Source organism: Protopterus annectens, chromosome 13.part0 (genome assembly GCF_019279795.1).
Source record: "Protopterus annectens isolate FY-2018-M chromosome 13.part0, PAN1.0, whole genome shotgun sequence".
NCBI classification, from domain to species: Eukaryota; Metazoa; Chordata; order Ceratodontiformes; family Protopteridae; genus Protopterus; species Protopterus annectens.
In genome coordinates, this window is record NC_056747.1 from 1038583073 (window position 1) to 1038610431 (window position 27359).

Sequence of the window (27359 nt, forward strand, 5' to 3'; positions counted from 1 at the left end):
GACAGGGGCTCTCAACCCCCACTAGACAAAAGGCCCAGGGTTGAGTCTGCTGAACCTCAGTCCTCTGATGAGGCCTCTGATGGCTCTGCTCTATCCGACTACCAGAAGGAGGCCTTCACGGCCTACGAGGATTCTGATGCAGAGGAATCTATTCCCTCTGCCTCCCTTCCTGAAGAGCTGTCCTTTGGGGAGACCCTTCACTCCATGAGAGAGCATTTCCAATGGCAGGGCCAGGAATTCTCCGATTCCAGGAAGAGATTAAGGACTTTTCTTCATTTACCTCAGCATAGACCTTTGGCTATCCCTCCTGTTTTAAGTGTCATTGATGATGTGTATTCTGAGTCTAGCACTACCCCTGACACCCTTCCTCCGGCTCCTGTTAAACCCGATAGGTACTACAGGGTCCCGGACTCGCATCATTTCCTTTACAAGGCCCACTCTGCTGACCCAGAAACTATTTCCCAGGGTCCTAAAAGGGGTTGCAGCTGCCACTACAAAAAATCCACTCCCCTCTGAAAGGGAGTCCAGGGCTTTAGAGAGATGGGGTAAAAAAGTGTACACTTCTTCCACTCTGTCTATGAGGGCTTTAAATTGTCAATTTCATATGATACAGTACCAAGAGTATTTGTTAGATGAATTGCTGAAAAAACTGTCTTCACCTGAACCCCTAGATCGTAAGTCACTTCAGGATCTGGTACATAATTCACAACAGGTTAGCAACCATTTCTTGCAGTGTGGTTATGATGCATTGGAAGCTTCATGTAGGTCAGCAATGACAGGTGCAGTCATACGTAGACATGCCTGGCTGAAGGAACAATCTCTGCCAGATCATGTTAAGGCTAAGCTTCTGGATGCTCCACTGGAAAAGCAAAAGTTATTTGGCTCCACTGCTCAAGAGGTCTTAAAGAAATTTGAGGAAATGGCAAAATCGGTACAAACAGTCAAAGATTTCCTCCAGGTACAACCACCAAGATTCAGCAGAAATTGGCCTTCTAAGAATTGGTCCTTTCCAGAAGAGAGATTTCAGAGAGGCAAGAACAGGCGTGCCAGAGGTAGAGGGCAAGCTAGAGGCTCCTACAGAGGACGTCAATGGCAGCCTCCTAACCAGAGAGGTAGTGCAGGTCCAATAACTGCTGCACAAGGACAGACTCAATGACTTCACCTTGACCCCGCCGGCCAGGGCTCAATTAGAAGCACCTTTGGGCAGAAAGTTGTCTTTATTCTCAAAAAATTGGCACAGTATTACAAGGGACAAATGGACACTGCAAATAATAGACAAAGGATACAGGTTCCATTTCCATACATTACCAGAAAGAAAGGGAATGCCAAACCTGCCACCAAATCAGAGGGCAGAGGCTTTAAAACAAATTGCCAACCTATTGCAAATGAAAGCTATAGAAAAGGTTCCTCGCAGAACAAGGCCAAGGATTTTATTCCAGACTATTCCTTGTCCCAAGAAAAGAAAAACAATGGTGGCCTATTCTCGATTTGTCCGCACTGAATACTTAGCTCATTGTGCCAAAATTCAAAATGCTGACCCTACAGCAACTCCTTCCCATGCTGGGCAAGGGGTCTTGGCTGGTAACTCTAGACCTCAAGGAGGCATACCTGCATGTCCCTATCAGACAAAGTTGCAGAAGACACCTCAGATTTTTTGCAGGTTCAGAGCATTATCAATTCTCAGCATTGCCCTTTGGCTTATCTACTGCGCCCAGAGTATTCACGAAATGCCTGGCATCAGTAATTGCACACTGCAGACTTCAGGGGATTCAAATATATCCGTATCTGGACGACTGCCTTATACAAGCGGACAGCCAACAAACTTTGGAAAAACATTTGAATTATGCCATCCGCCTATTACAGGCCTTGGGATACACAGTCAACATTCACAAGTCAAGACTTGTGCCATCCCAAAGAATAACTTTTCTGGGTGGGGAACTAGATACAACCACCCAAATGGCTTTTCTCACAGAAGAAAAACAAAGACAACTACCGGATTACTTCAAAAATCTAACGAAACAAACTCAGATGACTGCAAGGGAAATCCTGCAGGCCCTGGGTTATATGGCATTGTGCATTCTTCTGATTCCACAAGCAAGGCTGCATATGAGAAAACTACAATGGTACCTAAGGAGTTTATGGTCTCAGCACAATCACAGCCTAGAAGCTTTGATACCACTCATTCCATGCCTTCAAAAGGAATTCCTGTGGTGGGCCCAAGCAAGCCAGGCAAACAGGGGCCTGCCTTTCAGCAGACCAGTAACCAGCCAAACCATTACCTCGGACGCTTCAGACCATGGATGGGGAGCACATATGGAGGACAGATGCATCCAAGGTCTATGCTCTCAGAATGAATTGCGCATGCACATAAACCAAAAGGAAATGCTGGCAGTGATTCTTGCACTCGAGGCCTTCAAGCTCTTTCTACATCAAGGCCACCTGCTAATAAGGACAGACAATACCACAGTTATGTGGTACATAAACAAGCAAGGAGGTACCCATTCCTACCCTCTTTGCAGACTAGCAATGAATCTTTGGGAACGCTCCCTAAAACTCAATATAGAGCTGCAATCCCAGTTTGTGCCAGGAAAAGACAATATACTGGCGGACAGCCTAAGCAGAAATACCATGGACCCACACGAATGGATGCTGCACCCAGACATCTTTCTTCAGATAACACAATCATGGGGGAGGCCGGACATAGATCTTTTTGCCTCCCACCACAATCATCAGCTGAAGAAATTCTGCACAAGGACATACCACCCACAAGCATGGAAAGTGGACGCCCTCTCTTTCAGTTGGAATACTCTAACAGTGTATGCATTTCCACCACTCCCACTAATGACCAAGGTCCTACTGAAAATCAAGACAGAGCAGCCAAAAGTGATTCTAATAGCTCCGGACTGGCCAAGGCAGCACTGGTACCCACTGTTACGGACCCTGTCACACACGAAACCATGGCCTCTACCACAATGGACACTCCTTCTGACACAGCACAATTACAAAACTCTGCATTCCAGCCTGAAAACCCTGCAGCTGACAGCCTGGAGAATACCTTGACTCCTCACCAGGAAAAGCTATCCAAGAGAGTGAAGGATATCATCATGGAAGCTCGCAGACCTTCCACGAGAAAGACATATTCAGCAAAATGGAAAAGATTCCACACTTGGAGCACCGCAAAGGGCCTAGATGCCACAGTGATGAGCATGGCACATATCCTGGAATACTTGGCAGACATGCTCCATAATGGCCTTTCTTACTCTTCCATAAAAATTCATGCTTCAGCAATTTCAGCAGAATACAATACTGATCCACCTGTCTTCTCTCATCCTCTCCTAAGGCAGTTTCTAAGAGGAATTAAAAACATCAATCCTCCAAGAAAACCACCAGTGCCTACATGGGACCTTAACTTCATGTTGGAAAAGTTGACTTTACCTCCCTTTGAACCAGCAGCATCTTCAGAGTTACAGTTCCTGTCTTGGAAGACTGCCTTCCTTCTGGCCATAACCTCAGCAAGAAGAGTATCTGAATTGCAGGCACTCATGGCAGTACAACCATTTCTGATTTTTCATCAGGACAGAGTCTCCTTGAGGACCAATCCTTCATTCATGCCAAAGGTGGTATCCAGGGTCTCATTGAACCAAGCTATTCACCTGCCTACCTTCTTTCCAAACCCACAAAACAAGGGAGAGAAACTTCTGCATACCCTGGACATTCACAGACAGTTACGCTACTACTTGGACAGAACTAAGACTTTCAGAAAAACTGACCAGCTGTTGGTAGCATATGCTGCAGGCATTCAAGGAAAAGCAATTTCCAAACAGACAGTTTCAAAATAGATAGGAAATTGCATTCGATTCAGCTATTCTTATCATGGAAAAGCTGTGCCAGCTAACATCAGACCTCATTCCACCAGAGCTAAAGCCACCTCCACAGCCTTCTTAAGAGGGGTGGCTTCCAAGGACATTTTAGAAGCTGCTACATGGAGCTCCGTGCATACATTTTCCAAGCATTACAATTTACCCTTATATTCCAGATCCAGAGCAGGCTTTGCTACGGCAGTCCTGCAGGGCATTTTAGCTACACCATCATTTTCTTAGAGCCTACCACCCCCAGCTTGGCTATGGTATTCTATCCATATGTAAGGACTGCAGATGCATCCTTGAAGGACATAGTACAGTTTTGTACCTACCATAAATGTAGATGTCCGATAGGTATGCATCTGCAGTCAGGTTTACCCTCCCTCCTTCCCCTCTGTGGTACTTCTTGGGTACTTATCCCTCTTATAGCTAGCTGGGGTTATCTATTATGGTGTATTTGTTTTATATTACTCTGCATGTTTGCAATATTTTGTATTTCTACCAAATTTAGCCTTCCTTAGAGGGCACCTGGCATCTGGGGCAAGAAAAACTGAGGAAGATGGCATTGGCTGACACTTTTATACCCCAGGCGCTCTGACGTCGGGGAAGGGGCGACATCAGCCGACGCCGGACCCAGACTTTGGAATCCGGCCGACCGAAGGGCTGCCTGAGGCAGGACAACCCATATGTAAGGACTGCAGATGCATACCTATCGGACATCTACATTTATGGTAGGTACAAAACTGTACTTTCCTGCACTTGATGGACATACATAGAGAACTGAGAGTGTTAGTTTGGAAAAGTGAATTATGTCAGACAAACAGAGCAGCTCTTTGTTGCCTTTATGGCAGAATACAGGGCAGACCAGTCTCTAGAAATGACTAGCTAACTGCATGGATTGGCCAAGATGGAAAAAGCCTGCAGGGGCAGGTTAAGGTGAATTCCACAAGAGTGCCAGCTATCACAGTGGCTTTTAAAAATGTGATTCACAGGTGTTTGTGAAACAGCCTTGTGAACCTCTATTCTTATCTCTAGCCGTTGTGAACTGCATATATTCTTGAAGAGCAATGCAGAATTTTTTTACTGCCGTCTTGTAGAGTAGTAGATCTGTGGCCAAGGTCCGTGACTGCTTTGGTACTCTTCCCAGCCCGTGTGAGTAGTCCTTCATCAGCAATCTGTTAGATGAAATTAGTACAGTTGGGTGCACTTACTTACTTAATCGTATGAATATGAGGATCACTGAAGCAGTATAGATTTCCTTGCACCAACCACCCCCGTGATCTTCATTTTTCCTTTCTGTAGTCAGAAATCCTGGCACTGGGAAGGTGGAGGTACTGTCTTTTTCATACCTACTGATCCTTCTTAACACCTGTTTGAACGAAGGTAAAGGAAGAGCAGAGCAAAGTGGGTGGCTATCCCAGGCACAGACTGTTAATAGATGCAGTTGCACTTCAGAGGAGGTGCTGAATGTTCTGTGAAACAAAAGCATTATTGTTAACATTTAAATATCTGTGGTTTTGACATAAAACAATGAGTCAGTAACTTGCAGTAAGGAGGTCATTCTGTATGTGTTTCTCCCCTTTACTTTGAGGAGTTTTTTTTTTTTTTTTTTTTTTTTTTTTAAGTCTGGAAGTTGTTCATTATACAGGGCCAATATCTATCTAAGGCATCAACTTACCTTGCTTCACTTGTGGAAGGTGCTAAAAATTTAGTCTGAAAATTTTCTGTAACTGTACTACATAAGGGCACTTGTCAATGACGAGACTTGTTCATCGAGAAAAGAAGTGAAGATAGCATAGGCTGCATTCCTTTTTCTGCTTAATGTCCTGCTGATATTTCAGTGTAGGATGTGGTTCAGCCCGATGCAGGGAACTTCCAAAATTCCAGAAGTCAAGACAAATAATCAGACAGCGAACTGCTCAGTATTATGAGTGATACTTCAGAGGTGATTCTTGTATTCAAACATCTGTCATTAATGAATTTGATCACAGAGGTGTAATTTTTTTATGCTGTTTGATGTAGTAAGTAACTGAGTACAAAGCCTGGAGTTTCTGGGGCTATATAGGTGTTTGGTCATACTGGGAAGAAAGGAAGGCAGGGCTACGAACTGTTTAACTAATGGTCATTTTGTGGGCCACAAGTGTCATATTAGGCAGCAGAATGTAAAAACTATGAAGATATACTTTTAAAGGAAGTATCATGCTTTTATGCAGCCCCACCATAATTTGCATTTAGGAAACTGAAAAGGACAGAAGTGCCACTTTGTTAAAATCATTATTTATGTGCAGCAGTCTACGGGTCATGTAATGGGGAGGAAATGCACTGTGGGGACAGACCTTTTAATTGCGCAGCAACATGAGTTGGGTGCCACAGTGCCCTTACATATTGTTGATATGGCTTTCTGTCTTAGGCCTTATTTCTGCCAATAGCTCCACTCTTAAGGCATGCAGCAGTGACTATTGGAAGCAGTTGTTGTTGTGTCTTTCGGCTTATCCCGGTTAGGGGTCGCCACAGCGGAACTCCGGTCCGCTAATGTTTGGTAGTGGATTTTTACGTGCCGAGTTACCAGCCCTGACGCACAACCTTCAACGAAGGCATGCCCATTCACGTATGCCTCCACACAGAAGACGCTCTAACTGAGAATCGAACGGGACACCGCCTTGCTGTGAGGCGACAACGCTACCACAGCACCGCTACCGTGGGTGACTAATCGAAACAGTAAGAGCTGTAAATTCAGTTGGTGCAACTATTTTGAGTACATTTGCTGTTTTACCCTTCTGATTTTTGGAAATGTTTCATAATCTGCTGAAGAATTGAGAACTTAAAAGTATTATCAAGAACATAATTTATACCTTTGTAGTTATAAATATTGCCTCATTTCTTGCAGTCAAGTATGGAATGACATAAATTAGTTAATGAAAAAACATTGTTTTAATCTTTTGAGATAAACGGTAGAGAGCTACAACATAACTTTATTTTTCATTTGAATTAACTTGTATATTTTTCACAATTAAATGCTGTAAAATAAATAGTAATGTGAAATTTGAATGCATTTTGTCATTAGGCCGGATAAAAGCTATACAGCTGGAATATTCAGAAGCCAGAAGAACCCTAACAAATGCACTCCGCAAGGCTCCACAGCACACTGCTGTTGGCTTTAAACAGACTGTGAGTGAGATTTTCTGCACATAAAGGCCTTTGCAGTAGAGCCAGACTGGCATTGTCTACAACTGGATAAATATGTGGATTTTTCATGCCTGATTTTTTTTCTTTGTTTGATTATACTTATTCTGGGATTGTATAATAGAGTATGTGGAAGCTTTTTTTTATTTTCAAGACCAAATAAGTATGCTAAGCCTTTCAGTTTTTTCTGACCCTGCATTGCCATTTCTTGGTTTGTGCATCACCTGTGATGCTCCTAATTGTTTGTCTGTGGAGAAAGCAAGAGTTATTTCGACATGATGTACTGTTGACACATTTTTAAATGGTCTTCTGTGTAGTATTTACAGATATCTGATCATCACATCAGATCCCATAATATCTTTAGGAGTCTTTTCCAGATGTTTATTGGGTAATTTATATTCAGACAAACTCTGATCAAATTTCCTCCTTTTAAATACTGTTTCACATCACAGCAGACAAGTAGAAACTGTATGCATTAAAGTAACATGCATAGTTTAAAAATGATAATGTTTTGTCTAAGAAATTTAGATTTCCAGTTTGATTTTGCTGTGGTGGTGGTTTCGTCAGATGTTGCTCCACTTTGCTGTAGGTGTACACAAAAGTAAAAAAAATCTGATTGTGCTACTTCAGAATACTATGATTGGGGCTACTAAATGGCTTAAGTCCACATGGAGTGATGACTGAAAATTTATAAAAAAATAGAAAAATGCTTAGTAAAGGCTTTCAAATGTGCAAGTGGAGATAACTTCAGGAGAGAGAAATATTATAAGAAAAAGCAGTTTAAGGATTTAACAGTATGCACAGACACTGAATGGAGGATTATTTTAGGAGAGGGCAAAATGTGTATTTTTTCACATTAATAGCAGGTTTCTAAAAGATATTGAAATAGTAAAATCATTGGCAATTTAGAGGTATGGGGTAGGCAGAAAGGAATTTTATCACAAAGGAAGTGACATCTGAAGAGTTTGAGGTCACTGTCCGTAAAAAGGAAACTGACCATGTGACTAGGCAGAGTCTGTGCCACTATTCTGTCTCTGATTGTCATGTATGCCTCCATCATTTGCTTGTTTTACTTCATAGGTTAGTTGCTCTTATTTGCATCCACAGTGCAACAAAGCACATATGTTTGCAATGTTATGATACAAAAAACTTGTCATGAGTTTGACAGGCTGTCCTACTTTGTTCAGTAGGTAAGCAGACAGGTTGACCTGATGATGTCTTTTTTCATTCCTCCTCATGATATGGTCTTGGATCTGAGCCTCTGATCTGGTTCTGCCACATTCTGCAAACTTGGATCAGACTCTCAAGCTCCTCCCTCCTACCCTAATGTCCCGCATCCACTCAAGTACCTTAGATCTCATTTGCCTCTTCTTTCTGTCAAGCTTGGGTTAGTGGAGTTTTCCTAGTTCTTGCTGTTTTACAACTTTAGGTGGATTTTAAGTCCTCCCTCCATTTTTTTTTCTCTGAATGTGCGTGTGCATGCGTTTTCTTCCATCCCTGTAAAAAAAAAAAAAAAAAAGTGTATGTTAGCTTTATTTCTGCTATTACTTGTGTGTTAAAGGTTAGCAAATAGCTTAAAGTTAACTTGGTTAGAAATTAGAATTAAAAAATTTAAAGTTAGAAGATTAGAGTTCAGAAAGTTGAAAATTAGAACTTACTTGATGTTCTTCGTGTTTCACTGTTGCAGTCATCACATTTGGGTTATCTGCTTGCAGTAGCCCTCAGTCGGCCTGATTATCAAAGTCTTTGGTCCTGCGTTGGTTGCGGTCTCATCTTCCATGTCATCAGGTAGTCAGGGTTATAAAGCATGCAGCCGACGCCATTACACCAGTCTTTCTCTCTTATTACGTTGAGTTCGCTCTCATTGCTTCCAGACCCAACAGTGTTTTATTACGTTGAGTTCGCTCTCATTGCTTCCAGACCCATCTTGTTCGTGTTTTTCAACAATTCTCAGCATTGCCTTTTGGCTTATCTACTGCGCCCAGAGTATTCACGAAATGCCTGGCATCAGTAATTGCTCATTGCAGACTTCAGGGAATTCAGATTTACTCATACCTGGACGACTGCCTAATACAAGCGGACAACAAGGCAAAGTTAACAAAAGATTTGGAAAATGTCATACAACTGTTGCAAGCCTTGGGATACACAGTCAACATGCAAAAGTCAAGACTAGTACCATCCTAAAGGATAACATTCTTGGGTGCAGAATTAGACACATCAACTCAGATGGCTTTTCTCGCAGAAGAAAAACAAAAGCAACTACCAGTCTACTTCATGGCATTAACAACACAAACTCAGCTTACTGCAAGGAAAGTCCTGCAAACCCTGGGCTACATGGCATCCTGCATAATATTGGTTCCGCATGCCAGGCTGCATATGAGAAAGCTACAATGGTATCTAAGGAATGTATGGTTTCAACACAAGCACAGTCTAGAAGCCCAGATTCCAATAATTCCATGCCTGAAGCAAGAATTCCTGTGGTGGGCCCAGGCCTGTCAGTTGAACAGAGGCTTGCCTTTCCACAAACCACATCCAAGCCAGACCATCACCACGGACGCCTCAGACCTAGGATGGGGGGCACACATGGTGGACAAGTGTATACAAGGCCTATGGACCCAAGACCAGCTGAATCTACACATAAATCTAAAGGAGATGCTGGCAGTGAAACATGCGATCCAGGCATTCAGACCACTCCTTCAACAGGGTCATCTGCTAAGGACGGACAATACCACAGTCATGTGGTACATCAACAAACAGGGAGGTACACATTCATATCCTCTATGCCGGATGGCAATGGACCTGTGGAATGTGGCACTGAACCTCAACATTCAACTTCAGGCCAGATTTGTACCAGGAAAAGAAAATTCTCTAGCAGACACCTTAAGCAGAACTACCACGGATGCTCACGAATGGATGCTGCATCCAGATATCTTCAAAGCCATAGCAAAGAAATGGGGACTACCACAGATAGACCTGTTTGCCTCCCCACACAATCACCAATTGAAGAAATTCTGCACAAGAGCATACCACCCACTTGCTTGGAGGGTGGACTCCCTTTCCTTCAGCTGGAAAAACCTGACAGCATATGCATTTCCACCTCTTCCCTTGATGTAAAAAGTTCTACTGAAGATCAGAGAGGATCAGCCAAGGGTAATTCTGATAGCTCCAGACTGGCCGAGGCAACATTGGTACCCGCTACTGAGAAGCATGTCTCGGACACACGCATGGCATCTACCTCTATGTCCCTTACTACTAACACAGGACAACTACAAGATCCTACATCCAAACTTGAAAACACTGCAGCTAGCTGCTTGGAATATTGCATAAAACAAAATAACTCAGGTTTATCTCAGAGGGTTAAGGACATTATCCTGGAGGCGCGCAGACCCTCCACAAGGAAGACTTATTCAGCCAAGTGGAAAAGATTCCTCATTTGGAGTGCAGCAAAGGGAGAAAATGTCTCATTGGCAAACATAGCACACATCCTGGAATATTTCGCACAGCTGTTCCACAATGGCCTGTCTTACTCCTCCATTAAGATTCATGCATCAGCAATTTCAGCAGAATACAACATGGATCCTCCTGTCTTCTCTCATCCTCTACTCAGGCAGTTCTTGAGAGGAATCAAAAATGTAAAGCCTCCAAGGAAACCACCTTTACCTACATGGGATCTCAACTTTGTGCTGGAAAAGTTAACACTTCCTCCTTTTGAACCAGCAGCAACAGCAGAATTACAATTCTTGTCTTGGAAAACTGCTTTCCTGCTAGCAATTACTTCAGCAAGAAGGGTATCTGAGTTACAGGCATTAATGGCAATACAACCCTTCCTTATCTTCCATCAGGACAGAGTCTCTCTGAGAACTAACCCTACCTTTATGCCAAAAGTGGTCTCCAGAGTATCATTGAACCAGGCGATTCATTTACCTACATTCTTCCCCAACCCACAGAACAGGGGGGGGAGACTGCTACATACCTTGGATGTGCACAGACAATTACGCTACTATCTGGACAGAACTAAGACCAGCAGAAAAACTGACCAGCTTCTGGTAGCATATGCAACAGGAATGCAAGGAAAAGCAATTTCAAAACAGACAATCTCAAAATGGATAGGAAATTGCATTCGATTTTGCTACTCTTTCCATGGAAAGACAACTCCTGATGATATCAGACCTCATTCCACAAGAGCTACAGCCACCACTACAGCTTTCCTACAAGGAGTGGCTACCAAAGACATTTTAGAAGCTGCTACTTGGAGCTCCATGCATACATTTGCCAAGCATTACAATCTTCCCTTATACTCTAGATCCCGAGCAGGTTTTGCAACGGCTGTTTTGCAAGGGATCTTAACTACACCATCTTTATCTTAGTGCCTCCTCCCCCAGTTTGGCTATGGTATTCTACCCATATGTTAGGACTGCAGATGCATCCTTGAAGGACATAGTACAGTTTTGTCCCTACCATAAATGTAGATGTCCGATAGGTATGCATCTGCAGTCAGGATTACCCACCCTCCTTCCCCTCTGTGGTATTCCTAGGGTATGTACCGCTCTTTTAGCTAGCTGGGGGAATCTATTATGGTGTATTTGTTTATATTTCTTTTTATATTGTTTGCTCTCTTCTGTTTGGAATTATTTGCATTTATCCAAATTTAGCCTTACTAGAGGGCACCTGGCATCTGGGGCAAGAAACACTGAGGAAAATGGCGTCGGCTGATGCCTTTATACCCAGTAAACAGCAGCTATGACGTCGGGTGAAGTGCGACATCAGCCGAGGCCAGACCCAGACTTTGGAATCCGGCCGACCGAAGGGCTGCCTGAGGCAGGACAACCCATATGTTAGGACTGCAAATGCATACCTATCGGACATCTACATTTATGGTAGGTACAAAACTGTACTTTTAACTGCCAAATCTGCCAGTAGCCATACCCCTCCCTGTCTACTACAGTTGCTCTCCTTGCCTGTCTCAAAGACATTGTACCACCTCTATTCTCCAACCACGCTAATCCTCTTTCCTTCTCCATTACTTTTTATTTTATTGGTATCCACAACTATATTATCCTTGTTTGGTACTTTCAGACTTTGACCACTAGATGGCAGTCTTTACCCTCCTCTAATTCTCCTATCTGCCACCTCATACTCTACACCTATGTGCTTGTCGCACTTGTCTCCTTTCTTTTTTTTTTCCTTCCCTAGTCCTTTTTCACCTTGCACCCTACTCTCCACAGTCCTTATAAACCCTCTATCAAACCCTCCTCTCCGCCTGCTCTACTCCTAGCTTAACCATTACCCACTCTGGCCTCCCTTGTCTCTGTTTTTATAATTCCCCCTTCCTCACACACACATTTGCCTTCTACGTACTAATTTCTGTTTTTACCTTCTACCTTACTGATTGTTTTTTCTCACTGCTTTTTCCTTTCTTAGCTGTGCCCCGCTCTGTTCGCCCTTTGGGCTCACTCCGCTCCCTTACCCTACCCCCAAATCTCACCTTCCCCCAGTAGCCCTGCACTTATACCTCTGAGACTCCTCCCCCTATATTTCTCAACCTACCACTAACCCAATCATCAGTAGGGCACTCCCAACTCTATCTGTCCTAATTAGCCTTAATTTACCTCTCACATACATACCACCACTCCCATACCTACCCTATCCATCCACTACACTAACTTTTGTCAGGATCCACTTCCTTCACATCCTCTTCTAATTAGTCTTACTGACAACTTTAATCCAGCCCTATCTTGTCTCAGAGACACTTTCATTTCTTCCAGCTCTCCTCACTTTCAAAATAATCACAACTTACACTTAACACACTACCATGGCCCCAACACACAACAATATTTTTGTCCACACACTACTCTTAACTACAGTTATAGCCTCTTTAACTATACCTTATTCACTCACCTTCTTTGAAAATCTTACTCTATGCAAACAAAACCATCATTTCCAACAAACGTCTTCATTTTCTCTCATCTATACCGCTAACCACAGTAACATAACCAGTACCTCAAATTATATTCTACCAAAATATCACAGAACAAGCCACACAACTTACTTAACTATTAAAAAGAAATTCAATAATTTCAACAAAATCTTTAAATACTTATATTTTACACACCACCACCTCCTCCTTCATGGTGATATTCATCCTAACCCTGGCCCCAATAATGACAAGAGTAACAACCTTGACAATTTAACTTTACCCAACACTCCTTTCCTAGCTAAAGGACTCAATTCCCTCCTTATAGCACATCTAAATATTAGAAGTATCAACGATAAAATTTCCCACCTACATGCACTAATTCATCTACACTCTTTTGATATTCTATGTCTCACTGAAACCTGGCTTAAACCATCCACTTTAAACCAAGAAATTATCCCCCCAGGATATAATATCCTTAGATGTGACCGAATAAACAAAAAAGGTGGAGGTATAGCCATACTCTACAAATCTCATCTCCAACTTTCCCCCTGTAATGTGCTTCCATCATTAGATGCTAAAACTGAAGCACTGTCTATAAAACTCCAAATCAACAACTCCAAATCTATCTACCTAATTTGTATGTATCTACCTCCTGGTAATAATACTAATACTGTTGAAAACATACTTAGTTATCTGTCTAACCAACTACCCCAAGACACCATTGTACTGGGCGACTTCAACATTGACTGGTTCACCTACAATACCCAGAAGCCTACTAACCACATAAATCTCTTTGGGTTCTCCCAATTAATAACTACTACGACTAGAATCCACAAACCTAGCATGAAAGAAACTACTCTTGACTGGATCCTCATCAAAAACCACCCTAATATCTATACTCCAGGTACCCTCCCCGATAACATCAGCGACCATATGCTTACATATATTACTAGAAAAAAACTTCATGCGTCAGCAATTGATATTATCAAAACCTTTCGCTGCAAAAAATACTTTAATCCTGATAGCTTCCAAAATGAATTGCTAGCATGCAACTGGTCACCTCTAACCCATCTTGAACTTGATGAAGCTGTGACCTACTTTAACACTAATTTTCTTCAAATTCTTGACTACCATGCACCTTATCGCAGTACCAGAATGAAAACAAAAACTGCTCCATGGCTAACTAAACAAACAAAGCAAAAAATGCTCCTCATTAATAAAATCTGGACCAAATGGAGAGCTACCAAATGTCCATCTGATCACCTCCTCTATAAACAGCTAAGAAATGCCACCAAAAAGACACCATTAGAGACAAAAAAGACTACTACCTACACCTCCAACAATCCACTGAACATACCCCACAAAAATTTTGGTCAGGGATAAACAAACTTCTTCAGCCAGGACACCCTACTACTCCTATCCCATCAGGTTTCAACCATAATAATTCCAATCAAATCCCTGATACCTTTAACAACTACTTTACTGAAGCCATACAAAACCTAGCCAATTCTTTACCTCCCTCTTCTACTCCCCTACCAAATACTCCCTACCCTTCTACTCCTACCTTTCACCTACAACCTGTAAGTACATCTCTTATCTACAAACTACTTAGAAAACTAAAACCATGTACACCATCTGCTGACCATCTCCCATCAGAATACCTTCAAATTGCTGCAAAGGCTTTGTCACCCCATATCTATCCTCATTAATAGAACTATTTCCGAAGCTTAAATTCCAACCATCTGGAAAGTTGCCCATATCATCCTTCTTCATAAAGGTGGGTCTTCCACTGAACTCTCTAACTTTCGACCTATTGCCTTACTCTCTCCATTATCTAAGATAATGGAAAAATGTATTCACAAACAACTACTTAACCACCTACTACAAAACAACCTACTAGCAAACTGCCAGCATGGCTTTAGACCATTCCACAGCACTACAACTGCCCTACTCTCCTTCACTGACTCTACAAATAAAAATCGGAACAACTCCTCCTTCTCTGCTGCAATATTTATTGACTTGTCAAAAGCCTTTGACATGGTCAACCATAACTTACTTCTAGACAAACTAAATTCCTATTCTCTTAACCCACAAGCATTACAATGGTTTAGGGCTTACCTTCAAAATAGACAACAAGCAGTACTTTGGGAAGACAATCTGTCATCATTACTTCCCGTAAATATTGGAGTCCCACAAGGCTCTATTTTAGGTCCCCTTCTCTTTTCCTTGTTCATCAATGACCTTCACTTGAACACACCCCAAGCCATCTGCATCCAATATGCAGTTGACTCAACTTTAATCTGTACTTCTAAGAATCTAGCCTCCCTCCAGTCAATTACCCAAAATGTATTCCAAAGTGTTGAAAACTGGTTTATGCAACACTGCCTCCTCCTTAATCCCAAAAAAACAAAACTACTCCTTTTTACGCCAACTCATAAATCACCAAATCCATTCTTTACCATTACCTCTAATAATGCCACCAGCATAACCCCAGATACTACCACCCGGCTATTAGGAGTTACAATTGACAATCGCCTTAACTGTGATGACCATATTAACTCCACCATAAAGTCTGTTAACAGAAAACTTGGTTCACTCTAGAATTAAACCATTCCTTACCCCCTTAGCCAGGAAGACTATTGCCCAGACCCACCTCATCTCTACCCTCTTTTATGCCTCTGCCATATATACTAACTTATCTAAACACAACCTCTCAAAACTTTCTACATGTTATAATAGCATTGCTAGATTTATCACATGCTCTCCCTTTAAAACTCACCACTGCCTTAACCTTAGACAACTTGGATGGCTAGAAATACAGAACTTTATACTCAGTAAACAACTACTTATTACCCATAAAATCCTGCACTATCCCAATAATACCCCTATCCTCACAGATCTGATTTCACCATACAAAAATCTGTCTACACTACGTTCTGCCAATAAACATCTGGTATCCCTAGTTAAATCTAACAACAAAGCAGGTGACTCTCTTTTCTCTAATACTATAGGAAAAAACTGGAAGCTGCTCCCTTCTGAACTGTCTACCCTAGCTTCTACTACTCTGTTCAAAAAACATATCAAAGAACATCTTAAAACCCAGTGGCTCTGTCCTTGTTCTAACCCAGACTGAAATTCCATGCCCCTCCTGCTCAAATCCCATCCCCACACACTAACCTAAGCATACAAACCAACTCTTTTTCTCTTTACACCTGCTCTGTTTTTGTGGTCTAATAATTGTTGTTTACTTTCCCCCTAGCAAACCTTTATATATTGTTTATAATCCATAATTTGTATTATTATATTTATTCATATAAACAATGCTACCTCTGTACTGTAATTTTAATATACATGTCCTTTTTATAAATTGTTAACGTTTTAACTGTTTGTGCTGGAGCTTTTCTCCCCGGGCCTCTACTGAAAATGGACATATATCCAGTTAGACTAGCCCGGTCAAGAAATGTAATATAAAAAAAATAAAATAAAATAAAAATAAATACTCTTAGGGAGCATTTTCGCTGGGAAAGCCACGATTACTTTGACTCTAAAAAGAGGCTTAGGGATTTCTTACTCCTGCCCCAACACAGGCCTTTAGCTATCCCTCCTGTACTGAACATAGTTGATGATGCCTTCTCAGAATCTAGCCTGGCCCCTGACTCTACCTCCTGCTCCCAGAAAACCTGATAGGTATTACAGGGTTCCTGACTCTCACAAGTTCCTCTTTAACTACTGCAGATCCTGAGACCATTTCACAGGGACCCAAGGGCATTAAGGGTACTGCTGCCTAAAATCCTACCCCCTCTGATAGATTCCAGGGCGCTGGATAGATAGGGTAAGAAGCTATACACTTCTGTAACCTTGGCCATTAGGGCCTTAAACTGCCAGTTTCATATATTAAAGTATCAGCAGCATATTATTGGATTGCTTAAACAGAAAATGATATTGATTCCTGACTGTGCTGAAAATAAATATTTACAGGATTTAGTGCATTCTGCTGAGCAAGTTGGAAAACATACTTTGCAATGTGGTTTTGATTCATTAGAGGCATCTTGCAGGGCTGCTGTCACTGGGTCTGTACTTAGAAGGCATGCCTGGCTTAAGGAGCAGTCTTTGCTAGATCATGTTAAAGCTAAATTGCTGGATGCTCTCTTAAACCAAGACCACCTGTTTGGCAACAAAGCAGAAGAAGTACTTAAAAATATGGGGGATAAAGCTAAATCTATGCAAACTGTTAAAAGATTTCCTGCAAGTACAGCCTCACACATTTAGTAGGCATTGGCCCTCTAAGAATTGGTCCTTTACAGCCTCTTCCAGGCCTTCTCAGTCCAAACCCAGAACCAGCAGAACACCCAGGCTTCAGTCCCAAGGTGCTCACAGGACTAAATAGTGGGGGGGCTCCCACTTCCAAAGCAGGGAGAGTAGTAAGACTTCCCCCTATGGTAAACTGTCTCAATGACTTAACTTTAAACCTTCCAAGCCCTGCACAACTGACTGTTCCTTTAGAGGGAAAGCTTGCCCTGCAGGCCAGAAATTGGGAACTCATTACCCAGGGCAAATGGATTTTAAATATAGTTTCCCAGGGATACAGATTCCACTTCCACTCCTTACCAACCCCAAACGATTGGCCAAATCTACCCCCCAAATCTGTGGGCAGAGGCCGCATCAGGGCTATTCAACCTATCCCATAAGAAGAATGAGGACAAGGTTTCTACTCGACTTTTTCTGGTACCCAGAAAAGACAATTCCTGGTATCCTATCCTGGACCTGTCTATCCTAAACACATTTTTGGTAATCCCAAAATTCAAGATGTTAACTCTTCATCAGCTGCTTCCTATGCTAGACAAAGATGCCTGGTTGGCAACACTGGATTTAAAGGAAGCCAACCTGCACATCCCAATAAGGGAATCTTGCAGATTGCAGGCTCATCTACTGCGCCCAGGGTATTCACAAAGTGCCTAGCTCCAGTCATTGCATTTTGCAGACAAAGAAATATTCAGATATACCCATACCTGGACGATTGTCTAATTCAGGCAGAAAACCAAGACATACTATTAAAACATCTGGCATTTGTAAAGAAATTGCTAACTTCTCTGGGGTACACCATAAACGAAAATAAATCACATCTTGTACCCTGCCAACAAATTATATTCCTGGGATCAAGCTTGATAATACAGCTTCCCAGATGGCCTACCTCATGCAAGAGAAACAAGATGTTCATCGTGTTACACTGCTGCAGTCATTACACTATGACTCATCTGACCTGGACTGCAGCAGTGTATACACTCGAACATCTACATTTATGGTAGGTGCAAAACTGTACTATGTTCATCATGTTACACTGCTGCAGTCATTACACTTTGGTAGAATCCCAAAGCTGAGGTAGGGTGGCTGGTTCTATAAGGCATTAGGGGTGGCTATAAGGCCCTGCAGCACTGCAGTAGCGAAGCCAGCTCTGGATTTGGAGTAAAGAGGCAGATAGTAATGCTTGGTGAAGGTATGCACAGAACTCCATGTTGCTGTTTCCAAAATATCCTTGGTAGGTACTCCTGAAGTGGCTGTTGCCCTGGTGGAGTGAGATCTAATGCTGCTAGATACAGGTTTCCCATGGTGTGTATAGCAAAAAAAAGTATACAATGTCCTATCCATTTTGAAATACTCTGTTTTGAAATGGCTTTTCCCTGTGCTCCTGCAGCATATGCTACCAATAATTGCTTAGATTTTCTGAAAGCTTTAGTTTTGTCCAAGTAGAAGCGCAACTGTCTATGAATGTCCAGAGAATGCAATAGTCTCTCCCCTTTATTCTGTGGTTTTGGATAAAAAGTTAGCAAGTGAATAGTTTAGTTTAGAGCCACACTCGATACCACCTTTGGCATAAATGTAGGGTTAGTTCTTAAAGACATCCTGTCCTGGTGGAAAATGAGGAAAGTTTCCACTACCATTAGTGCCTGTAATTCTGAAACTCTTCGTGCTGATGTTATTGCCAGGAGCAGAGCAGTTTTCCAAGAGATATATTTTAATTCTGCAGTGTTAGCCGGCTCAAAAGGAGGTAAAGTACATTTTTCCAAAACAAAGTTGAGGTCCCAAGTTGGAGTAGGTGCTCTACGGGGACGGTTTTATGTTTTTAGCCCCTATGAGGTACTGTTTTAGCAAAGGATTAGAGAAAATTGGTGGATCTGTGTTGTAATGAGCAGAGATGGCAGAGGCGTGGATCTTGGATGAAAAGGAGAGGCCTTTGTCCAGCATCTCGGTTAAATATTGTAGTATCTGAGGAATGTTTGGGACAAGGGGGTCAAGGCTGTGAGCCTGGTTCCAGGCACAGAATCTCTTCCATTTATCCGAATAGGCTTTCCTGGTACTAGACCTTATGGCCTCCAGAATGACATCCGTGACAGCTTTGGAGAGAGGCATTGCTTGCTTGACTAAGGAATCTTCCATGCAGCTATGTTTAAGGTCTTTAGCTGGCTGTGGAGTATCTGATTGTTGTGCTGAGTCATCAGATGTGGGATTTGCGGCAAAATCCAGGGTGGTCCTTGTGCTAGGTTCTTTAAGATTGAGTACCAGTACTGTCGTGGCCAGTCTGGTGCAATCAGGATCAACTTTGGCTCTTATTGCCTGGCTTTTATGAGTACCTTTGGAAGGAGAGGTAGTGGTGGGAAAGCATAGACTTGTAGGTTTTTCCAGATGAATGAGAGGGCATCCACTTTCCATGCTTGTGGATGGTAACTCCTTGTGCAGAATTTCTGTAGCTGGCAGTTTATTGGGGATGCAAACAGATCTATGTCCGGGCTCCACCATGTCTGTGTTATTCTGAATATTTGTGGATTCAATTCCCATTCGTGGGGATCCATGATGTTTTTGCTTAAGTCGTCTGCCAGCATGTTTTTCTCTCTTGGCAGGAATTGTGCTTGCAGATGAACTTAATAGTTTGGGGCTGTGTTCCACTAGGTCATGGCTTGTCTGCAGAGGGGGTAGGTGTGAGTTCCCCCTTGCTTGTTTATGTACCACATAACTGTGGTGTTGTCTGTCTTTAGTAGTAGTTGTCCTGGATGCAGCAGGTCCTTGAAAGCTATAAGGGCATTTTGTACAGCTAGCATCTCTTTTTGATTGATGTGAAGATGCCTTTGTTCTGCGGGCCACTTGCCCTGAATACATTTTCCTGCCATGTGTGCTCCCCAGGCTTAGTCCGATGCATCTGTTGTCAGTGTTTGCCTGGCTGTGGGTTGAGTAAAAGGCTGTCCCTTGTTGAGGTGACAAGCTTTAGCCCACCATCCAAACTCCTGTTGAAGGCAAGGAATTAGTGGTATAACCGTTTCCAAACTTTGACAGTGTTGAGACCATACACTCTTTAGGTACCGTTGTAGTTTCCTCATATGCAGTCTGGCATATGGAATTAATAGTATGCAAGATGCCATGTAACCCAAGGCCTGCAGAATTTTTCTTGCAGGGAGTTGGGTCTTTGTTGCCATCAGCTGAAAGTATTGGGCCGTTGTGTTCAAGCTGGCACCCAGGAATATTATCTCTTGTGAGGGCACTAGTTTTGATTTCTTTTCGTTTACTGTGTACCCCAGGCAACTTAACTTTTTTACAAATGCCAGATGCTTTAGAAGAATGTATTTGCTCTCTGCTTGAATCAGGCAGTCGTCCAGGTACGGATAAATTTGAATTCCTTTCTGTCTGCAAAATGCAATTACTGGTGCCAGGCACTTTGTGAAGACCCTGGGCGCAGTAGATAAGCCAAAGGGCAGTGCAGAGAATTGATAGTGCATTGAACCAGCTATGAATCTGAGGTATCTTCTGCAGTTTTGTCAGATAGGGACATGCAGGTATGCCTCCTTGAGGTCCAAGGTCACGAGCCAAGCTTTCTTGCCCAGCATGGGAAGAAGCTGCTGTAGTGTCAACATTTTGAATTTCGGAACATCCAGTTAAGTGTTTAGAGAAGAAAGACCCAGAATGGGCCTCCAGGCTTTGTCTTTTCTGGGAACCAGAAAGAATCTTGAGTAAAATCCTTGTCCTTGTTCCTGTGGTGGTACCTTTTGAATTTCGGAACATCCAGTTAAGTGTTTAGAGAAGTAAGACCCAGAATGGGTCTCCAGGCTTTGTCTTTTCTGGGAACCAGAAAGATTCTTGAGTAAAATCCTTGTCCTTGTTCCTGTGGTGGTACCTTTTGAATAGCACTCATGTCTGAGTGCTGTAATTTGTTTTTGAGCCTCTGCCCATTGATTTGGTGGCAGATTTGGCATTCCTTTTAACCTTGGCAGAGTGAAAGTGGAACCTGTAACCTTGAGATACAATGTTGAGAACCCATTTGTCTTTGGTGATCATATGCCAATTGTGATAGAAAAGTGCCAGTTTTCCTCCCAAGGGGGCTGCCAAGAGAGAGCTGTTTGGCAGCTGTAGTGGGAAGCCATTGGGGCTGCTTTTAATATGGTTGAGTCCTGCCTTCCCCTTCTTTATGGCCTGATGCATCCCATTGTCGAGGCCTGTAAGGACCTTGTGGTTGACCTCTACCTCTTGGACGTCTGTATCTGCCCCTTTGAGGTCTGTCTGTAACTGGAAAGGACCAATTCTTTGTTGGCCAATTTCTGCTAAATCGAGGAGGCTGAACCTGTAAGAACTCCTTCACAGTTTGCATAGATTTTGCCTTATCCTCCATTTTCTTTAATACCTCTTCTGCCTTAACTCCAAACACATCCTGCTGCAAAGGTGCATCCAATAATTTTGCTTTAACATGATCTGGTAACGTATGTTCTTTTAACCAAGCATGTCTTCTAATGACAGAGCCTGTAACTGCTGCTCTACAGGAGGCCTCTAAAGAATCAAAACCACATTGCAAAGTATGTTTTCCCACTTGTTCAGCAGCATGCAATAAATCCTGCATTTCTTTAATATTAGGAGGATCTGAATCTGGAAGCATTTTTTGTTTCAACTGAGACATCAAAAATTGCTGATATTTTAACATGTGAAATTGGCAATTTAAGGCTCTCATTGCTAAAGTTGCAGATGTATATACTTTCTTTCCCCATCTGTCTAATGCTCTGGCATCTCTGTCCGAGGGAACTGGATTCTTTGCTGATGAGGCCTTAACTCCTTTGGGTCCCTGAGAAATAGTTTCAGGGTCAGCAACAGGGCTTTTATACAGAAATTTGTGAGAGTCAGGGACTCTGTAGTATCTGTCAGGTTTAACTGCGGCTGGAGGTAAGGAATCATTATTTAAGCTGGATTCAGTATACACATCATCCACAATATCTAACACTAGCGGAATAGCTAGGGGTCTGTGTTGAGGTAATAAAAGGAAGTCTCTGAGCCTTTTCTTGGATTCTGAATAATCCTGGCCTTCCCAATGGAAATGCTCCCTCATGGTATGTAAGGTTTCCCCAAAGGAGTTAGTCCTCAGGCGGTGAGGCTGATGGAATTGATTCCTCAGCATCAGAATCCTCATAAGGGGGCAAAGAAAATCCTAGGTCTGAGGATGAATCTGAAGAAATGGACACCTGGTCGGATGAGTCATAGTGTAATGACTGCAGCAGTGTATGCACTCGAACATCTACAGTTATGGTAGGTACAAAACTGTACTTTCATTTGACAGCCTACTTCAAACTACAGGCCACAAAGACCCGGCTATCTGCAAGGAAAATACTACAAGCCCTGGGGTTCATGGCCTCCTGCATTCTTTTAATTCCATATGCAAGACTGCATATGAGGAAACTGCAATGGTATCTAAAAAGCTTATGGTGGCAACATTCTTAGGATGTAGAGTCAGTGATTCCCATCATACCTTGTCTACAGATAGTGCCTCTGCCTGGTGGGCAGAGGCCTGCCACCACAACAAGGGACTGCCATTCATTCTACCCCCTGCCGCCCAAACCCCAACAGACACATCAGACTATGCATGGGGGGCTCACTTGGCAGGGAAGTGCATACAGGGCAAATGGTACCCAAGTCAAATGCACCTGCATATCAATCAAAAAGAAATGTTAGCTGTACAGAATGCTGTGACAGCTTTCAAGGACCACATTCTTCCAGGACAGTTATTGGTAAAGACGGACAATACCACATAAACAATCAGGGAGGAACCTACTCATATCCTCTCTGCAGACTAGCCATGGCTCTGTGGAACACAGCCTTGAGCTACCAAGTGCAGCTACAGGCTCAATTCCTGCCAGGAGAGCTAAATACACTGGCAGACCTAAGCAGAAATCTCATGGACCCACACAAGTGGAAACTGGAACCAAAGATATTCAACATGTTGAGAAACAAATGGGGGAGCCCAGAGATGGACCTGTTTGCCTCCCCCCAGAACTACCAATTGGACAAATTCTGCACAGGGACTCCCCACAAACAAGCTTGGAAAGTGAATGGCCCAGTTCTTCACCTGGAAAAACCTATCAGTTTATGCCTTTCCCCCTCTAACTCTCCTCTCCAAGGTACTACTAAAGATCAAACAGGACAAACCAAGGACAGTACTGATTGCACCAGACTGGCCACGCCAGCACTGGTACGTACCGCCTCTTACGTAGTGCTTCTCTGCTAGCACCTTGGCACCTACCTCAGACCCCTGCCCTGCTATCCCAGCAGGCGGGGCAGATTCTGCACCCACAGCTTCAAACCCTGAACTGGGCAGCCTGGCTAATTACCTGATCTCTCCGTTATCATCCCTCAGTAAGCAGGTGATGGATGCCATTCTGGAGGCAAGGAGGCTTAGTACTAGAAAATCCTATGCTGAAAAATGGAAAAGATTCCGTTCCTGGAGCCAAACTCAGGGGGTGGGCACTGCTGCACCCAACTGAGATGCTTCACAAGGGCCTTTCCTTTTCCTCCATCAAAATTCATGCCTCCGCCATTTCAGCTCATTACAGTATACTTCTATCCACTGCTGAAGCAGTTCCTCAGAGGGACCAAAAACTTAAGACCCCCCAGGAGAGCCCCTTCTCCAGCCTGGGACCTTAACTTTGTATTGAAAAAGCTCACTCTACCTCCCTTTGAGCCAGCTGCAAATGCAGAGTTGAAATACCTTTCTTGGAAAACAGCCTTCCTTCTAGCCATCACTTCAGCAAGAAGGGTGTCTGAATTACAGGCTCTCATGGCAGTGGAACCTTTCATCATCTTTAATGCGGACAGGGTGTCCCTTAGGACCAATCCCTCTTTCATGCCCAAGGTGGTATCCAGTGTGGCCCTTAATCAGTCCATTCATTTGCCAACCTTCTTTTCTAATCGACAGAACAAAGGGGAACGAATACTGCACTCCTTGGACGTGCACAGACAACTTAGATTTTACTTGGACAGGACTAAACGTCTTAGGAAATCTGAACAGCTGCTGGTTGCATTTGCTGGTTGCATTTGCTGCAGGGGCAGAGGGGAAGGCCTTTTCAAAGCAAACCATTTCTAAGTGGATGGGCCACTGCATTCATTTCTGCTATAAGCACCATAGAAAACCTACTTCACAGGGGATAAGACCACATTCGACCAGGGCTGCATCTACCTCTCCAGCCTTTCTCAGAGGTGTCCCTACCAAGGACATCCTAGAAGCTGCTACTTGGAGTTCTGTACATACCTTCACCAAGCTTTGCTACTTGCCAATTTTTTCTAAATCCAGAGATGGCTTTGCCACTGCAGTGTTGCAGGGCCTTTTAGCCAGTCCTAATGCTATCTAATTACCTCCACCCATCCTTAACTTTGGGAATCTACCCAAATGTGATGACTGCAACAGTGAAACACGAAGAACCTAGTACAGTTGTTTACACTTACCATAAATGTAGATGTTCGAGTGTATTCACTGTTGCATTCCTGATTACCCTCCCTCCAGCCCCCTGACTTCTATTGACTATACCTCTGTTCTTGTTTACTATGCTTTAAAAGCTTTTTGGTGTTTTTGCTTTTTTGTTGGAGATGTAACCTTGTATATAATTGCTTCCCATTATGGGGGCACCTGACATCTGGGGCAAGAAAAACTGATGTAATGGCGTTGGCTGCGTGCTTTATACCCCTGACTACCTGACGTCATGGAAGATGAGACAGCAAACCTACGCAGGACCCAAGACTTTGATAATCAGGTCGACTGAGGGCTACTGCAAGCAGATAACCCAAATATGATGACTGCAACAGTGAATACACTCAAACATCTACATTTATGGTAAGTGTACACAACTGTACTTTTGTTATCTTCTTTGTAGTGACAGTCGGTTTTGACATTTTTTTTTCATTGGGTCATGGTGAACAAACCTTTACCCAGCTTTAAACGCTGCACTTCGTGTGGACATAAAATCCCCAACCATGATGCCCACAAGGAGTGCGTGTACTGCCTGGGTGCTGACCATTTGAAAGCGGAGTGTAACGTGTAGTGCTTTCAATTCACAGGCTTTAGCAGACCGTAGAAATAAGCTTATTCTTAGGGACCTTCTTCTCTCCTTGGCTGCAGAGGCTCAGAGCCCTTCTGTGGCTTCTTCCTCTTTGTCTTCTGCTGTACTAAAGAGTTAAAGTCGTCACTCCCAGATGTTCTTCATTCCACATTGCTGCAGTCCTAACTATTGGGGTAGTCCGCTGTCCAGTCGGCCCGAATACCAAAGTATATGGCTGACGTCGGTCAGGGCGCATTAGACTGACGTCAGTACGTCAGGGTACTAATGCGCATGACCGACGTCATATCCTCTGTCTTTTTTGCCGCATGGTCCGATGCAGAAGCAATTTTGCGAGTGCAGGTTGGCGTTCTGAAAGTTTCTGAAGTCAGAGTTTCAGACCGAATCAAAGTTGGCTAAGTACCCGTTGGGAATATTTTGTTTTTTCTTGCCTCAGTATTTAACCGGATGTCAGAAAAAGTGAATAACTGTATTTCTTGTGGGAAACAGATACCTCATAGGGATTACCATACTTTGTGTATACCTTGTTTAGGGCCTGAGCACGACGTTGTTGGATGCCGCTCTTGTGCTAGATTTAACAAACGCACTATTAAGAGAAGGTTAGACTGTGCCAGGTTAGTTTTTGGGAAGCGTTGTAATTATAAAATGCCGTCGGATGCTCCGGCGCCCGCCAAAAGCGCAAGGACAAGGTAGCAAAGCCTAGAGTGGAAGAACCGACAGTCCCAGACGTCGGTTCTTTAGAAGGCTCAGTGGAGCCGGAGGTTCTGCCAGGAGTTTCTTTGGAGTCTCAGGGAGAGACTTTACTGTTACAGGATGTATCCTCTCAGGAAGTAGGCCAGGCTGAGGGGGCTTCTCAGGTGGCTGTTCTTCCCTCTCTTCCTAAGGTGGTTAGAGCCTCCCCTTCTGTTTCCAAGGCTTCCTTGAAAGGCAGGCCAAGTTTAGCTTCAGTGGGGGTTTCTCCTAGTGCTTCAGGGTCTTTGCCTAAGAAACATATGCTTAAAATGGCAGAGGATTTGATTACTATGATTAGAGGTTCTATGCCCCCTCCTGATAAGAGGCCTAGGGTGGAACCTGAGTTTGAGAGTTTTGAGCACTGTTCGGAGGCTTCTGAGTCTTCGGCTGAAGACTTGCAGGAGTTTCCTCCTTATTCTGATTCTGATGTGGATGATTCTACTCCTTCAGCTTCTCCTCCTGAGGATTTTTCATTTTCAGAGACTCTGCATTCCATGAGGGAGCATTTTAAATGGGAAGGTCAAGATTTCTCTGATTCCAGGAAGAGGCTTAGGGAATTCTTGTTTTTACCCCAGCATAGGCCTTTGGCTATACCTCCTGTTCTGAATGTGGTGGAAGATGTTTTGCAGAGGCTTCCTGAATCCTGATTCTTTGCCTCCTGCCCCAGTTAAACCGGATAGGTACTATAGGGTGCCTGAAGCTCATAAGTATCTTTTAAGAGTCCTAGGGCAGACCCGAAACTGTCTCTCAGGGGCCTAAAGGTGTGAAGGCCTCTGTTGTTAAAAAATCCTGTTCCTCCTGATAAAGAGGCAAGGGCTTTGGATAGATGGGGAAAGAAAGTGTATACTTCTTCCACTTTAGCCATGAGGGCGTTGAATTGTCAGTTTCACATGTTAAAATATCAGAATTATCTCCTTTCACAATTGAAATCTAAGGTGGATGCTCTGGCAGAAGGTATTGAGTGTAAAGAGTTGCAGGATTTAGTTCATGTGTCTGAACAGGTGGGTAAACATTCCTTGCAGTGTGGTTTTGATGCTGTGCAGGCCTCCTCGAGGGTGGCTGCCACTGGTTCTGTTCTTAGAGGCACGCCTGGTTGAGAGATCAGAATTTAGCTGAGCATGTTAAAACAAGGATTTTGGATGCTCCTTTACAGTCTGATGTGTTGTTTGGTTCGCCTGTGGAAGCAGTTTTAAAGAAAATGGAGGACAAGGCTAAGTCTATGCAAACTGTTAAGGATTTTTGCAGGTGCAGCCTCCAAGTTTAGTAGAAATTGGCCTACTAAGGGATGGACTTATCCTGCTTATGATTCCCAGT

General features: G+C 43.2%; 1 protein-coding gene across 1 annotated transcript in view; it reads left to right on the plus strand.

Moving 5' to 3' along the window:
* Positions 1-27359, plus strand: part of PSMD3 (proteasome 26S subunit, non-ATPase 3) — an 816031-nt gene that overhangs the window by 403090 nt on the left and 385582 nt on the right. The window contains exon 6 of the mRNA XM_044055035.1: positions 6925-7028. Coding sequence (XP_043910970.1) covers positions 6925-7028 — 104 coding nt within the window. The remainder of the gene's footprint in view (positions 1-6924; positions 7029-27359) is intronic.